Below are 17074 nucleotides of genomic sequence, written 5' to 3'. Positions count from 1 at the left end.
CCTATGGTAACATGATTCTATCTTCAATACTCAGGTGCAGCTTTATCCCTCATACACTTGTTGTTATTTCTGTTCCTGGTCATTAGCTAAATTAAAATGTAAACAAAAAAACTAATCCAAAACTCTGCTGCCCGTATCCCAACTCGCACCAAATCCTGTTTATTCATCATCCCTGTGCTCGCTAACCTGCATAGGCTCCCGATTAAGAGATGCCTCGATTTTAAAATGCTCATCCCACTTTTCAAATCCCTCTATGGCCTCGACCCTCCCTATCTCTAATCTCCTGCAGCCTTGCAACCCTCTAAGATATCTGCACTCCTCCTATTCTGGTCTCTTGCCCATCCCCGATTTTAAATCGCTCTGCCATTGGCTGCCAAAATCCTAACCTCTGCAATTCTCTCCTCAAACCTCTCCGCCTCTTTCGGTCTTGCTTTCCTCTTTTAAAATGCTCCTTTAAACCCTACCACTTTCTGCCTGAATATCTCCTTATGTAGCTCGGTGTCAAATTTTTTTGATAACTCACCTGTGAAATACTTTGGGACGTTTTACTATATTAAAAGCGCTATACAAGTTGTTATTGTTGTTGTTGCAGTAGTGTCTTTATCCATTTGATGGATCTTAAAACATTTATTTGGAGCATATCCTAGGCCAAAGAAAACAATGGCTCCACAGCACTTATGCTTCAAGTAGCTGCAGAGTGAGTTGGGCCTGGAAGCCCACACCCAGTTCTGGATTAGCAGGGAAACTGGACGACTGGGTGGGAACTAGTGTGCCTGGCATTTCACAAGGCAAACTCAAAATAAACTTCAAAACAAATTGGAGACTCTTTCGATCCCCTGCCAATTACACCATTTTTCCAGGGTTTCCGCCAAAGGATCCTTGTGGAAATTCCAGGGGACTGTGTTAACTTACTAAGTTGGATTATCTGTACTAAATATTGAATGTGAGTATCTCTATGTTTTGTCCATCTGACTTCACCAGTCTCATTTGTGTGCACATGACAAATCAAGCCAAATAACAAATCCAACCACAATTTTACTGACTGTGGAATATCCACGGAGGTTCCCCAATCTTCCCGCCATAACTCCATCAAAAGATCAGTGGAAACCCCAGAGAAACAGTGTAAATGGCGGGAAATCGGCAGAACCTCATGCAAATTCCAGGTGAGCAAATATTCATCAATTAAGCTTCCTGCAAAATATTCAGATTATTCTGGTTATTTGTTTCCTATCCTGCAAAGAACATCCAGGCCCTCTACAGCCTTGTGGGGAAGATTGGTGCGTCTTATTTCTTTGTAAACTGTTTATAATTTTGGTAAATGTGACAGACAGCTCACCCACCTCACCCACACAAGAAGTTCCAGAAGAACAATGTTGAAAAGCAACCTTGATGCTGAAAAGGTCAATTATGTAAAATTTACTCAACTTTTATGTTGGAACAGTAAATTGTTTGGGTGGATGGGGTTGACAAGCACAAGTTTTCTGCGAGCTGTATTTATGGAAAAGTGCACAGAGTGATTAGACTATTTTTAACATGACTGTGGTACCATATTACACGAAACTATGTCTTTGCATTATTCTCAAGAGATACATTTGCTCTAGACTCTCAGACTAATGTCAGCACACAAATAGTAAAACCTGAAATACCAGAAAGTAGGAATGTCACCACATTGTCTGTTGGTGCTGTGCCGGAATTCTAATACGTTTCCTCTAGGTCCTTCTAAATCTGCAATACTGAGAGCAATAACAGATGACTCATTTTATTACAAAGACCAACAAAAAGCGAGTGGAATCTCCCATGGTGTTAGACCTATCACACTAAGCGAGCTGTGTTGCATCGGCTGCCTGTTGTGCGCCCCACTTGAAACTCAGTACTACTGAAGTCAATGGAATTGACTTTTGGGCGGGGCATACAACGGGTGCCTAATACAACACTGCCCGTTTCAGAGTAATGCTCAAGATAACATTTTCTACCCAAGAGCAGTGTTCATTCCAAGCAGGGTTAAAGAGTAGGAGTATAATTGGACTAAGGTGGGTAAAGAGAGAGGAGTAGAGTGGTGTGAGAAGAAAGAGAAGGAAGAGAGGAGGAGGAGAAAGGGAGGTGGAGACAGGAGGACAGGAAGGGTGGAGATAGGAAAGGTGGGGAGCAGGTCTAAATATTTGGGAGATCGAAAGCATTGTTTTCGGTCCCCGCCACAAACTCCGTTCCCTAGCCACCGACTCCATCCCTCTCCCTAGCATCTGTCGGAGGCTGAACCAGACTGTTTGCAACCTTGGTGTCATATTTGACCCTGAAATTATCTTCTGGCCACATATCTGCGCCATAACAATGACTGCCTTTTTCCACCTCCGTAACATCACCCGTCTCCATCCCTGCCTCAGCTCATCTGCTGCGAAAACCCTCATCCATACTTTTGTTACTTCTAGACTTGACTATTCCAACCCACTCCTGGTTGGCTTCCTGTTGTGTATGCAATAACTCAATAGACTGAATACTGTAAACTCAGAACAGGTACAAACCTGGGTGTATTTTATTTGGGCCCAAAGTGATTACATTACTAGATGGCTGGCCTTTTATACCTGTGCCGCACACACGTGGCCTCCCAATGACCTCCGACGTGGCGCCACCTGGTGGCTAGTAAACCCAAGCATACATACGAATATCTTAAAGGGGGATATTGTCATGTAACAGTCTTTTTACAAATTGAGACAGTCCAGGGCTTTCCGCTCCTGAGTTGAACATCTCAGTTCAACTCCAGCCTTGGGCGAGCGTTCTGAGTCTGTTATGACTGGGGGCTGGGTAGCCGATCTGATGGGAGTGGCAATGACCATGTCAGGGATTGAAAGTCCAGATTCATTGACCATGTCAGGGATTGAAAGTCCAGATTCATTGATGACAGCGGAGTCCTCTGATGACTGAGGGTAGGTTGGTTGGTCACTGATCTTGTCTTCCTCAGACTGTTCCAATTCATCCCTGTGCTACAGCTTTATCTGATCGACAGGTTTCCTGCATGTCTGCCCATTCGTGAGCTTAACGATAAACACTGTTACCCTCCTTGGCCGTAACAGTACCGGTGATCTATTTGGGACCTTGACCATAATTCTGTACATACACAGGATCATTGATTGAAATGTCGCATGATGCGTAGTGCAATCATGATACCCTTACTGACTTTGATGTCTGTATTCGACACGATTATTCAAGTCAGGGTGGACGAGAGAGAGCCTGGTCTTGAGACCTCTCTTCATCAATAGTTCAGCAGAGGAGACCCCGGTAAGCGTATGGGATCTTGTCCTGTAACTAAGTAATATACGTGACAAGCGAGTTTGCAGTGAACCTTGAGTTACAATTTCCTACTCTGCTTGATGGTTTTGACCGCACGCTCTGCTTGTCCATTGGATGCGGGTTTGAATGATGCTGACCTCACATGTTTGATACCATTGAGTTTCATGAACTCTTGAAACTCCATACTGGTGAAGCAAGATCCGTTGTCGCTTACAAAAATGTCAAGCAGACCATGGGAAAGATGTTCTTAGTTGTGGTGGATGCTTATTCCAAGTGGATAGAGTGTACAATCATGTCATCCAGGTTTCGCGTACGCAGTCGGGTAGGCCCTGCCATATGACGGTCCTATCTTGTTTACAGTACTTGCCGAGTTCCAATTTTTCAATGATATCTGCTTTAAGCTTTTGTCCATCGTCATGCATGATTGGGCAATCATGATGACCTTGCTTAAAGCCAGCGTCTCCGCTGCCAGTAGCTTACGCAGGATTACCTCGTGGTTGATGCCGATTACAAAGAAGTTCTGCAGCATGTCTGCCAACGCAGTTTCGAATTACATGGTCCAGCTAGACGTCTTAGGTCGGCAACAAATTCTGATATATCCTGGCCCTCAGAACGAACGTGCGTTTAGAATCGCAATCTTGAGATGATGATGCCTTCAGCTGGTTTGAGATGGTCACGTACCAGAGCACACAATGTTTCATAGTCCTTGTCCGTTGGACTTAAGGGTGAGAGGAGATTCTTTATGAGTCCAAAGATTTTTGGACCGCAAACCATGAGGAGGACCGCCCGGCGCTGAACTGCGTCTGCCTCTTTCTCCATTTTATTGACCACGAAGTACTGGTTCAAGTGGGCTACAAAGTCTGCCCAATCTTCTCCCTCCACAAATCGCTCCAGAATTCCAATTGTGCTCATTTTTGCATGCGAGGGTTCTCGTTACCAAATGTTGTGTATGCAATAAACTCCAAACAGGTACAAACCTGGCTCTACTTTATTAGGGCCCAAAGTGATTACATTACAAGATGGCTGGCCTTTTACACCTGGGCCACACACACATGCGCCCAATGACCTCCAACAATGGCGCCACCTGGTGGCTAGTAAACCCAAGTATACATACATACAATTCCCAACTTCCACCCTCCATTAACTGAAGCTCATCCAAAACACTGCTGTCCATGTCCTGACTTGCACCAAGTCCCGTTCACCCATCACATCACACTTCTCTGTGTTGAATTTCATCTGCCATGTGTCTGCCCATTCCACCAGCCTTTCTCTGTCTTCTTGAGGTCTATTACTATCTTCCTCACCATTTACTAAACTTCCAAGTTTCAGATCATCTACAAATTTCAAAACTGTGTCCTGTACCCCCAAGTCCAAGTCATTAATATATATCAAAATCAGCAGTGGTCCTAGTATTGAACCTTGGGGAATGCCACTATATACCTCCCTCAAATCCAAACAAACAGCCATTCACTACAATTCTCTGTTTACCCATCACCCATTATGAAGGAAGCAGTAGTGGGACATTTGGAAATGCATGATTCAATCAAGCAGAGTCAGCATGGTGTTATGAAAGGGAAATCATGTTTGACAAATTTGCTGGAGTTCTTTGAGGATGTAACAAGCAGGGCGGATCGGGGGAACCAGTGGTTTTTGGTTATTTGGCTTTCCAGAAGGCATTAGATAAGGTGCTACATGAAAGGTTACTGCACAAGATAAAAGCTCACGGGTTTGGGGTAATATATTAGCATGGATAGAGGATTGGCTAACTAACAGAAAACAGAGTCTCGAGATAAATGGGTCATTTTCCGGTTGGCAAACAGTGACTGGTGCGGTGCCGTCAGGATCGGTGCTGGGTCCTCAACTATTTAAAATCTATATTAATGACTTGGATGAAGGGACTGACTGTAATGTAGCCAAGTTTGCTGATGGGTGGGAAAGCAAATTGTGAGGAGGACACAAAAAATCTGCAAAGGGATATACACAGGCTAAGTGAGTGGGCAAAAATTTGGCAGATGGAGTATAATGTGGGAAAATATGAGGTTATCCACTTTGGCAGAAATAGAAAGGCAAATTATAATTTAAATAGAGAAAAATTGCAAAGTGCTGCAGTGCAGAAAGACCTGGGGGGTCCTTGTGCATGAAACACAAAAAGTTAATATACAGGTACAACAAGTAATCATGATGGTGATGAGGCCAGAGGCAGTGGGGCTGACATTTCCTGCTCTATGGTGGGAGGAGAGGAGGCAGTGATTTAGCAAAAACGGTAACTCACCGTCCTCCATAACATGTGATCTATGCATTAGCTCCCAGACCAGTTAACACCCCAATTTTAAAATGTCTTTATATTTAAACCCTCCATGGCTTCACCCCTCCCTATCTCTAACATCCTCCAGCCTTACAATGGTCCCCCTAATTATTTTTTGGGGTGTGTGGCCCCTTTAAGGGGCTGCACGGCCCATTCTCAGTTTCATGCATGCGCAAAATTTAACATTGAAAAAGCCGGTCCCGGGTTGCGCGTGACTGGCAGAGAGAACACAGCCGGAGGGACCTTGCTTCCAACCCTCAGAGAACTCTGCGTTCTTCCAATTCTAGTCTTTTCTGCATATCCCACTATCAAGCCAGGTGACCAACCCTGGCTTAATGAGGAGGGCATATCTGGAGCAACCCTACCTGAAAATGAGATACCAACCTGGTAAAGCTACAACACAGGACTACATACATGCTAAACAGCAGAGGCAGCACACTGTAAACAGAGCTAAGTGATCCCACAACCAACGGATCAGGTCAAAGCTCTGTAGTCCAGCCCCATCCAGTTGTGAATGGTGGTAGACAATTAAGCAACAAACATGAGGAGGATGCTCCATGAACATTTCGATCCTCAATGATGGTGGAACCCTGTACGCGAGTACAAAAGACAAGGCTGAAGCACTTGCAACCATCTTCAACTAGAAGTGTTGAGTAAGTGATCCTTCTTGACTTCCTTCCAAGATCCCACCATCACAGAAGCCAGTTTTTAACCAATTTGATTCACTCCATGTGATATCAAGAAGCGGCTGAGTGCACTGGATACAGCAAAGGCTATGGGCCCGAGAACATCCCGGCTGTCGTGCTGAAGACTTGCACTCCAGAACTAGCCACGCCTCTAACCAAGCTGTTCCAGTACATCGACAACACTGATACCTATCGGGCAACGTGGAAAATGTCCCAGATACGTCCTGCTCTCAAAAAGCAGGACAATTCCAACCCAGTCAATTACCGTCCTATCAGCCTACGCTCAATTATCAACAAAGTGATGGAAGGAGCGTTATTAACAAGATTTGACTCCGAGCCACATAGAGATACTAGGACAGTTGAACAAAAGTTTGTTCAAAGAGATATGCTTTAAGAAGCGTATTAAAGGAGAAAAGAAGTAGAGAAGCAGAGGGGTTTAGGGAGGATATTCCAGAGCTTAGTGCTTAGGCAGCTGAAGGCACGGTCGACATTGGTGGAGCAATTAAAATTGGGGATCCGCAAGAGACCAGAATTGGAGGAGCATAGAGATCTCAGTGGGGTGCAGGGCTGGAGGAAGTTAGAGAGACAGGGAGGGGTGAGGCCATAGAGGGATTTGTAAACAAGGCTGATAACTTTAAAATCGAGGCGTTGTTGGACCGGGAGCCAATGTAGGTTAGCAAGCACAGGGGTGTGGATGAATGGGGTTTGGTGTGAGTTAGGATACGGGCAGCAGAGTTTTGGATCACCTCAAGTTTATGGAGAGTGGAAGATGGGAGACCAGCCAGGGGAGAATTGGAATAGTGAAGTCTAGAGGTAACAAAGGCATCGCTGAGGGTTTCAGCAGCAGATTAGCTAAGGCAGGGGTGGAGTCGGGTGACGTTACAAAAGTGGAAGTAGGCAGTCTTAGTGATGGTGCGGATATGGGATCGGAACTCGAGGTGTGGGAGCAGGAAGAGTAGCTATTGCAGGTGATTCTCTGGCTGTGACTGGATAGATAAGAATAGAACCAGGCGAGTGTAGTCCCACCCAGTTGGACGACGGTGGAGAATGTTGTGGTCAACCGTGCCCAAGACTGCAAACAGGTCAAGAAAGACGAAGAGGGATATTTTACAATGGTCGCAGTCACATCGGATGTCATTTTTGATTTTGATAAGAGCCGTTTCGTAACTGTGCAGGGGTGGAAACCTGATTGGAGGGATTCAAACATGAAGTTGCGGAAAAGATGGGCACGGATTTGGGAGGCAACACATTCAAGGACTTTGGAGAGGAAAGGGAGGTTGAAGATGGAGTGGTAGTTTGCAAGGACAAAGGGTTCCAGGTTGGGATTTTTGAGAGGAGAGATGACAGCAGATTTGAAGGGGAAGGGGACAATACCTGAGGAATGAGAACTGTTAACAATTATCAGTTATCATAGGGGGGGGCCAGGATGTGAATTGGGTGGTCAGCAGTGATATAGGGTATGGTAGCATTGTGGTTATGCTACTGACTAGTAATCCAAAGGCCTGGACTAATGATCCGGAGACATGAGCTCAAATCCCACTACGGCAGCTGGGGAAGATAAATTCAGTTAATTAAATAAATCTGGAATAAAAACTAGTCTAAGTAATGGTGACCATGAAACTATTGGATTGTCGCTGTCCTTAAAATTTATTATCTGCCGCCTGCTTCATGACGACATGCAAGCCGCAATCCACCACAAGCTCAATACAAGTGCAGACAGCTGTATCATTGCACCAACGCTCTTCTCAATCTTTCTCACTGCAATGCTTCAACTGACCTTTAACAAGCTCCCTGCTGGAGTGTAGCTACTCTACAGGACAAACGGGAAATTGTTCAACCTCCATCGCCTCCAGTCCAGAACCAAGGTTGTCACAACCTCTGTCATTAAATTACAGTATGCAGATGACACTTGCGTTTGTGCACAGTCGGAGGCTGAACTCCAAACCATTGTTGGCACCTTCACTGAAGTATATAAGAGACTGGGCCTTACATTAAACATCAGTAAGACAAAGGTTCTCGACCAACCTGTCCCCGTCACACAGTACAGTTGCCTGATTATCAAGATCCATGACGAGACCTTGGACAATGTGAACCATTTCCCATACCTTGGGAGCCTACAGTCAGCAAGGACAGACATTGATGACGAAATCCAACACCGCCTTCAGTGTGCCAGTGCAACTTTCTGTCACCGGAGGAAGAAAGTGTTTGAAGACCAAGATCTCAAACCTGGCACCAAGCTCACGGTCTAGAGAGCAGTAGAGATACCCGCCCTCCTATATGCTTCAGAAACATGGACTATGTACAGTAGGTGCCAAACTGGGGAAGTTGCAACACAGCTGAACCAGCATGCTATCGACAAAGCGAAGTGATCCCTCAACTAACAGATCAGAGCAAAGCTCTGCAGTCCTGCCAGTCGTGAATGGTGGTGGACAAGTAAACTAATGGTGGTAGGTACCATGAACATTCGCATCCTCAATGATGTACTAAGCTCCACCATGAGTAAAAGAGACGAGACTGAAGCATTCGCAACCATCTTCGGCCTGAAGTGCCAAGTGGATGATCCATCTCGGCCTCCAACCAAGGACCCCACCATCACAGAAGCCAGTCTTCAGAGAATTCAATTTACTCCACGTGATATCAAGAAACAGCTGAGCGCATGGGATACAGCAAAGGCTATGGGCCCCGACAACATACCTGCTGTCGTGCTGAAGACTTGTGCTCCAGAACTAGCCGCGCCTCTCGCCAAGCTACAAAACTGGCATCTACCTGACAATGTTGAAAATTGCCCAGGTATGTCCTGTTCTCAAAAAGCAGGACAAATCCAATCCGGCCAATTAGCACCCCATCAGTCTACTCTCAATCATCAGCGAAGTGATGGAATGTGAAATCAACACTGCTATTGAGCAGAAGCTACTCACCAATACTTAGTTTGGGATCAGTCAGAACCACTCGGCTCCAGACCAGATTACAGCCTCAGTCCACACATGGACAAAAGAGCTGAATTCCAGAGGTGAGGCGAGAGTGACTGCCCTTGACATCAAGGCAGCATTTAACCAAGTGTGGAATCAAGAAGCCCGAGTAAACTTGAAGTCAATGGGAATTAGGGGGGAAACTCTCCACTGGCTGGAGTCATACCTACATAAGAACATAAGAAAATAATAAGAGCAGGAGTAAGCCAATTGGCCCCTCGAGCCTGCTCTGCCATTCAACAAGATCATACCTAGCACAAAAGATGATTGTAGTTGTGGTAGGCCAATCATCTCAGGACATCGTTGCAGGAGTTCCTCAGTGCAGTTTCCTAGGCCCAACCATCTTCTGCTGCTTCATCAATGACCTTTCCTCCACCATAAGGTGAGACGTGGAGACATTCGCTGTTGATTGCACCCTGTTCAGTTCCATTCGCAACTCCTCAGTCCATGCCCACATGCAGCAAGACCTGGACGATATTCAGGCTTAGGCTGATAAGTGGCAAGTAACATAAAATGCCACACAAGTGTTAGTCAATGACTATCTCCAACAAGAGAGTGTCTAAGTACCTCCCCTTGACATTCAGTGGCATTAGCATCGTCAAATCACCCACCATCAAGATCCTGGATGTCACCATTCACCAGAAAATTAACTGGACCAGCTACATAAATACTGTGGCTACTAGAGCAGGTATTCTGTGACAAGTGATTCACCTCCTGACTCCCCAAAGCCTTTCCACCATCTACAAAGCACAAGTCAAGAGTGTGATGGAATACTCTCCACTTGCCTGGATGAGTGCAACTCCAACAACACTCAAAAAGCTCGACACCGTCCAGGATTAAACAGCCCGCTTGATTGGCACCCCATCCAGCACCGGCACACAGTGGCTGCAGTGTGTACTATCTCCAGGATGTACCACAGCAACTCATCAAGGCTTCTTCGACAGCACCTTACAAGCCCCAGACCTCCAGCACAGAGAAGGATAAAGGCAGTATATGCATGGTAACATAATATAAGAAATAGAAGCAGGAATAGGCCATATGGCACCTCGAGCTTGCTCCGCCATTTAATACGATCATGGTTGATCCGATCATTTAAGGATGTCATAGCAGTGCATTTGGAAAGAGGTGACATGATAGGTCCAAGTCAGCATGGATTTGTGAAAGGGAAATCATGCTTGACAAATCTTCTGGAATTTTTTGAGGATGTTTCCAGTAGAGTGGATAAGGGAGAACCAGTTGATGTGGTATATTTGGACTTTCAGAAGGCGTTCGACAAGGTCCCACACAAGAGATTGATGTGCAAAGTTAGAGCACATGGGATTGGGGGTAGTGTACTGACATGGATTGAGAACTGGTTGTCAGACAGGAAGCAAAGAGTAGGAGTAAATGGGTACTTTTCAGAATGGCAGGCAGTGACTAGTGGGGTACCGCAAGGTTCTGTGCTGGGGCCCCAGCTGTTTACACTGTACATTAATGATTTAGATGAGGGGATTAAATGTAGTATCTCCAAATTTGCGGATGACACTAAGTTGGGTGGCAGTGTGAGCTGCGAGGAGGATGCTGTGAGGCTGCAGAGCGACTTGGATAGGTTAGGTGAGTGGGCAAATGCATGGCAGATGAAGTATAATGTGGATAAATGTGAGGTTATCCACTTTGGTGGTAAAAACAGAGAGACAGACTATTATCTGAATGGTGACAGATTAGGAAAAGGGGAGGTGCAAAGAGACCTGGGTGTCATGGTACATCAGTCATTGAAGGTTGGCATGCAGGTGCAGCAGGCGGTTAAGAAAGCAAATGGCATGTTGGCCTTCATAGCAAGGGGATTTGAGTACAGGGGCAGGGAGGTGTTGCTACAGTTGTACAGGGCATTGGTGAGGCCACACCTGGAGTATTGTGTTCAGTTTTGGTCTCCTAACCTGAGGAAGGACATTCTTGCTATTGAGGGAGTGCAGCGAAGGTTCACCAGACTGATTCCCGGGATGGCGGGACTGACCTATCAAGAAAGACTGGATCAACTGGGCTTGTATTCACTGGAGTTCAGAAGAATGAGAGGGGACCTCATAGAAACATGTAAAATTCTGACGGGGTTAGACAGGTTAGATGCAGGAAGAATGTTCCCAATGTTGGGGAAGTCCAGAACCAGAGGTCACAGTCTAAGGATAAGGGGTAAGCCATTTAGGACCGAGATGCGGAGGAACTTCTTCACCCAGAGAGTGGTGAACCTGTGGAATTCTCTACCACAGAAAGTTGTTGAGGCCAATTCACTAAATATATTCAAAAAGGAGTTAGATGAGGTCCTTACTACTAGGGGGAATCAAGGGGTATGGTGAGAAAGCAGGAATGGGGTGCTGAAGTTGAATGTTCAGCCATGAACTCATTGAATGGCGGTGCAGGCTAGAAGGGCCGAATGGCCTACTCCTGCACCTATTTTCTATGTTTCTATGTTTCTATGGACTCAGGTAACTTCCCTGCCTGCTCCCCATAACCCCTGATTCCCTTATCAGTTAATAAACTGTTTATCTCTGTCTTAAATTTATTCAATGACCCAGCTTCCACAGCTCTGAGGCAGCAAATTCCACATTTACAACCCTCAAAGAAGAAACATAGAAAATAGGTTCAGGAGTAGGCCATTCGGCCCTTCGAGCCTGCACCACCATTCAATAAGATCATGGCTGATCATTCCCTCAGTACCCCTTTCCTGCTTTCTCTCCATACCCCTTGACCCTCTTAGCCGTAAGAGCCATATCTAACTCCCTCTTGAATATATCCAATGAACTGGCATCAACAACTCTCTGCGGCAGGGAATTCCACAGGTTAACAACTCTCTGAGTGAAGAAGTTTCTCCTCATCTCAGTACTAAACAGCCTACCCCTTATCCCAAGACTGTGTCCCCTGGGTTTGGACTTCCCCAACATCGGGAACATTCTACCCGTATCTAATCTGTCCAGTCCCGTCAGAATCTTATATGTTTCTGTGAGATCCCCTCTCATCCTTCTAAACTCCAATGTATAAAGGCCCAGTTGATCCAATCTCTCCTCATATGTCAGTCCTGCCATCCCGGAATCAGTCGGGTAACCTTCGCTTCACTCCCTCAATAGCAAGAACGTCCTTCCTCAGATTAGGGGACCAAAACTGAACACAATATTCCAGGTGAGGCCTCAGCAAGGCCCTGTACAATTGCAGTAAGACCTCCCTGCTCCTGTACTCAAATCCCCTAGTTATGAAGGCCAACATACAATTTGCCACCTTCACCACCTGCTGTACCTGTATGCCAACTTTCAATGACTGATGAGCCATGACACCCAGGTCTCGTTGCACCTCCCCTTTTCCTAATCTGCCACCATTCTGTCTTCTGTCTTTGCGTTTTTGCCCCCAAAGTGGATAACCTCACATTTATCCACATTATACTGCATCTGCTATGCATTTGCCCACTCACCTAACCTGTCCAAGTCACCCTGCAGCCTCCTAGCATCCCTCTCACAGCTCACACCGCCACCCAGCTTAGTGTCATCTGCAAACTTGGAGATATTACACTCAATTCCTTCATCCAAATCATTGATATATATTGTAAATAGCTGGGGTTCCAGCACTGAGCCCTGCGGCACCTCACTAGTCACTGTCTGCCATTCTGAAAAGGACCAGTTTATCCCAACTCTCTGCTTCCTGTCTGCCAACCAGTTCTCTATCCACGTCAGTATATTACCCCCAATATCATGTGCTTTGATTTTGCACACCAATCTCTTGTGTGGGACCTTGTCAAAAGCCTTTTGAAAGTTCAAATACACCATATCCACCGGTTCTCCCTTGGTCACTCTACGAGTTACATTCTCAAAAAATTCCACAAGATTTGTCAAGCATGATTTCCCCTTCATAAATCCATGCTGACTTGGACCGATTCTGTCACTGCTTTCCAAATGCGCTGCTTTTTCATCCTTAATAATTGTTTCCAACAATTTCCTCACTACTGATATCAGGCTAACCGGTCTATAATTACACACTTTCTCTCTCCCTCCCTTTTTAAAATGCGGTGTCACATTAGCTACCATCTAGTGCATAGGAATTGATCCAAATTCGATAGACTGTTGGAAAATGATCACCAATGTATCCACTATTTCTGGGGCCACTTCCTTAAGTACTCTGGGATGCAGACTATCATGCCCCGGGGATTTATCAGTCTTCAATCCCATCAATTTCCCCAACACAATTTCCCGCCTAATAAGGATATCCTTCAGTTCCTCCTTCTCACTAGACCCTCGGTCCCCTAGTACTTCCAGAAGGTTATTTGTGTCTTCCTTCGTGAAGACAGAACCAAAGTATTTGTTCAATTGGTCTGCCATTTCTTTGTACCCCATTATAAATTCACCTGAATCAGACTGCAAGGGACCTACGTTTGTCTTCATTAATCTTTTCTCTGCAAAAGCTTCTATAGATATGTGAAGTCAGTTTTTTATGTTCCCGGCAAGCTTCTTCTCGTACTCTATTTTCCCCCTCTTAATTAAACCCTTAGTCCTCCTCTGCTGAATTCTAAATTTCTCCCAGTCCTCAGGTTTGTTGTTTTTTCTGGCCAATTTATATGCCTCTTCCTTGGATTTAACACGACCCTTAATTTCTCTTGTGAGCCACTGTTGAGCCACCTTCCCCTTTTTATTTTTACTCCAGACAGGGATGTACAATTGCTGAAATTTATCCACATGATCTTTAAATGTTTGCCATTGTCTATCCACCGTCAACTCTTTAAATATCATTTGCCAGTCTATTCTAACCAACTCACACCTCATACCATCGAAGTTACCTTTCCTTAAGTTCAGGACCCTAGTTTCTGAATTAACTGTGTCACTCTCCATCTTAATAAAGAATTCTACCATGTTATGGTCACTCTTCCCCAAGGCACCTCGCACAACAAGAAATTCCTCCTCATCTCCGTTTTAAATGGGCGGCCCCTTATTCTAAGATTACGCCCCCTAGTTCTAGTCTCCCCCATCAGTGGAAACATCCTCTCTGCATCCAACTTGTCAAGCCCCCTCAATCTTATACATTTTGATAAAATCACCTCTCATTCTTCTGAATTCCAATGAGTAGAGGCCCAACCTACTCAACCCCCTCATCTCCAGAATCAACCTAATGAACCTTCTCTGAACTGCCTCCAAAGCAAGTATATTCTTTCTTAAATATGGAAACCAAAACTATACACAGTATTCCAGGTGTGGCCTCACCAACTCCCTGTATAAATATATCAAGACTTCCTTGCTTTATACTCCATCCTCTTTGCAATAAAGGCCAAGATACCATTGGCCTTCCTGATCACTTGCTGTATCTGCATACTAACCTTTTGTGTTTCATGCACAATTACCCCCAGGACCTGCTGTACTGCAGCACTTTGCAATTTTTATCCATTTAAATAATAACTTGCTCTTTAATTTTTTCTGTCAAAGTGCATAACCTCACACTTTCCAACATTATATTCCATGTGCCAAATTTTTGCCCACTTAGCCAGTCTATGTCCTTTTGCAGATTTTTTGTGTTATCCTCACACATTGCTTTTCCTCCAATCTTTGTATCGCCAGCAAACTGGGCTATGTTACACTCAGTCCCTTCTTCCAAGTCGTTAATATAGATTGTAAATAGTTGGGGTCCCAGCACTGATCCCTGTGGCACGCCACTAGTTACTAGTTGTCAACCAGAGAATGAACCATTTATCCAGACTCTGTTTTCTGTTAATACTACCACCTCAAGTCCACCTCCAAGTTACACACCATCCTGACTTGGACATTTATTGCTATTCATTCATCTTCACTGGCTCAAAATCCTTGAACTCCTTACCAAACAGCATTGTGGTTACACCATCAGAAGGACTGCAATTCAAGAAGGCTCACCACCACCTTTGCAGGGGCAACTAGAGATGGGCAATAAATGGTCGCCTTGCCAGCGATGCCCACATCCCGAGAATGAAAATAAAACATCCCAAGGCGCTTCACAAGACTGTAATCAGACGGAAAAAAATTGATGCGGAGCTAAAGATGGAGATACTACGACAAGTAACCTAAAGTTTGGTCAAAGAGGCAGGTTTTAAAGAGCTGAGTGGTGGAGAGACCCAGAGCTGAGGGCCCAGACTGCTGAAGACTAGCGAGGGTGGGGGTGGGTGAAGGAAGTCGGGGATGCACTTGAGGCCAGAATTGGAGAAATGTCGGGAGGGTTGTAGGGCTGGAGATTAGTTTAAAATGCGATTTTGTTTATGAAATCTTACTCCTGGTATGCATCTATCCAAGAGGCCCCATCCTGTTCTACGCGGAATTACTTTCTCGAGTTGTTGTTTTATGTTTAAACAAACACCACACATCAAGAATGAGAGGGGGCATCACAGATGTGTCAGTTCGATGATGTAATTCACTGCCCCGTCGGTGCCTCATTATCAATCCAGGCTGTAGATCCGCTAGTTACTGCAGGTAGTAGAATTAATACCAGCTACGTGTAAATAAGTGGCTGCGCTCAAAATTTAGATTTAAAATTATAAGTAATCGTGTCCTTCAAAATTGTTGGGAAATGTCTAGTGAGTCGCTAAGCGATGTTGCCATTTACAGGAAGACCCGCCTATTCGGCCCTCATTCGTCCACTGTCGCGAATGGCATTGTAATCAGTTATTCAATCACTTCACGATGGAAACGTCGCCTTTGTCTTCAGCTGACCGAGTGCGTGTTGGACTTGCTACAAGGAAACCAAGCTGCTTGTTGAGCCCTTACCTTCACCGCATACCAGGGGTGCGAAGGACACGAAGAGCAAGAAGCGCAGACTCATGTTGCGTGGGACTCGGTGCAAAGTATTACTGCTGCTGGGAGCTTGCCTTCGATTCCATGCACTCGCTGCTGGCCGGCTCCTGGGCACACTGCCAGCGACGTGCGCTGCTACCGCCGCTCATCGTCTGCTGTCATCGCACGGGGCGGAGCTGGAGCCGGCCCGACATCACCTTGGCATTAACTGGACAGCGCGGACAGCCTCCTGCACGATGTGGCAAGGGTGGAAAAAAACTAGTTTTCAGATTAGCGATCCCTGTGTTCCTACAAATTCTTGGAATCCATTTATAACAAGCTAACCAAGAAAACGAGTTACCTTGTAATTGCACAATCTGGCCAGCGGGCGACACTTGTCGTTACCCCACAATTTGTTTTCTGAATTTTCTCTAACTGAATTTTTTTTTAAAGTTTATTATGCAATAATTAAATGTATTAATTTAATTATCTTTTAATGTCATCATTGAAGTTTTTATTTGAAGGCCTCAATCTCACCCAAAGACTGGCCAAGGAATTGAACATTGGGTGGTTTCTGTAAGCGCAACCAATCTGCAAAGCCACTTTTGTAGAGTTGAAAGTCTACCTTAATACTTTTACCCAGAACGGAGACACTGAATTTGGAATGTGCCTTCTGAGCATGTGCAGTACCTAATTTCCCAAAAAGCATCAGTACTGTTAAATAAGCTGTGCTGATGGAAAATCTTTCAGATCCTAGCATTCTTCAAGGAAACCTAGCAAAACTGTGGTCAATGGGGAGGTCAAAGGGAAAAGTCTCAACTGGCATCCTACCTTGTATAACAGGAAGATGGTGTTGTTGTCAGAAGTCAGACATTTCTCCAAGCGTTCCTCAGGTCGCAACCATCAATGATCTTCCTTCCATCAGAAGGCCAGCAGTGGGGCTGTTCACTGATGATTTCATAGTATTCAGCTCCATTCACAGCTCTTCTCACAATGAAGCAGCCCATTCCAACACATACCACAACCTGGATATTATCCAGCTTGGGCTGAGAAGTAGATCATCACATTCATGCCACAAGTGCCATT

The 17074-nt window shown here is 45.2% G+C and overlaps 1 protein-coding gene across 1 annotated transcript in view; it reads right to left on the bottom strand.

Moving 5' to 3' along the window:
* LOC139240599 (uncharacterized) overlaps window positions 1-16309 on the bottom strand; it is a 166741-nt gene extending 150432 nt beyond the window's left edge. The window contains exon 1 of the mRNA XM_070869153.1: window positions 15983-16309. Coding sequence (XP_070725254.1) covers window positions 15983-16037 — 55 coding nt within the window. The 5' untranslated portion in view covers window positions 16038-16309. The remainder of the gene's footprint in view (window positions 1-15982) is intronic.
* Window positions 16310-17074: the final 765 nt, after the last annotated feature.

The sequence above is a fragment of the Pristiophorus japonicus genome, chromosome 2 (assembly GCF_044704955.1).
Source record: "Pristiophorus japonicus isolate sPriJap1 chromosome 2, sPriJap1.hap1, whole genome shotgun sequence".
NCBI lineage: Eukaryota > Metazoa > Chordata > Chondrichthyes > Pristiophoridae > Pristiophorus > Pristiophorus japonicus.
The sequence above is the reverse complement of the archived record's forward strand: the minus strand, read 5'-3'. Positions and strand labels throughout refer to the sequence as shown.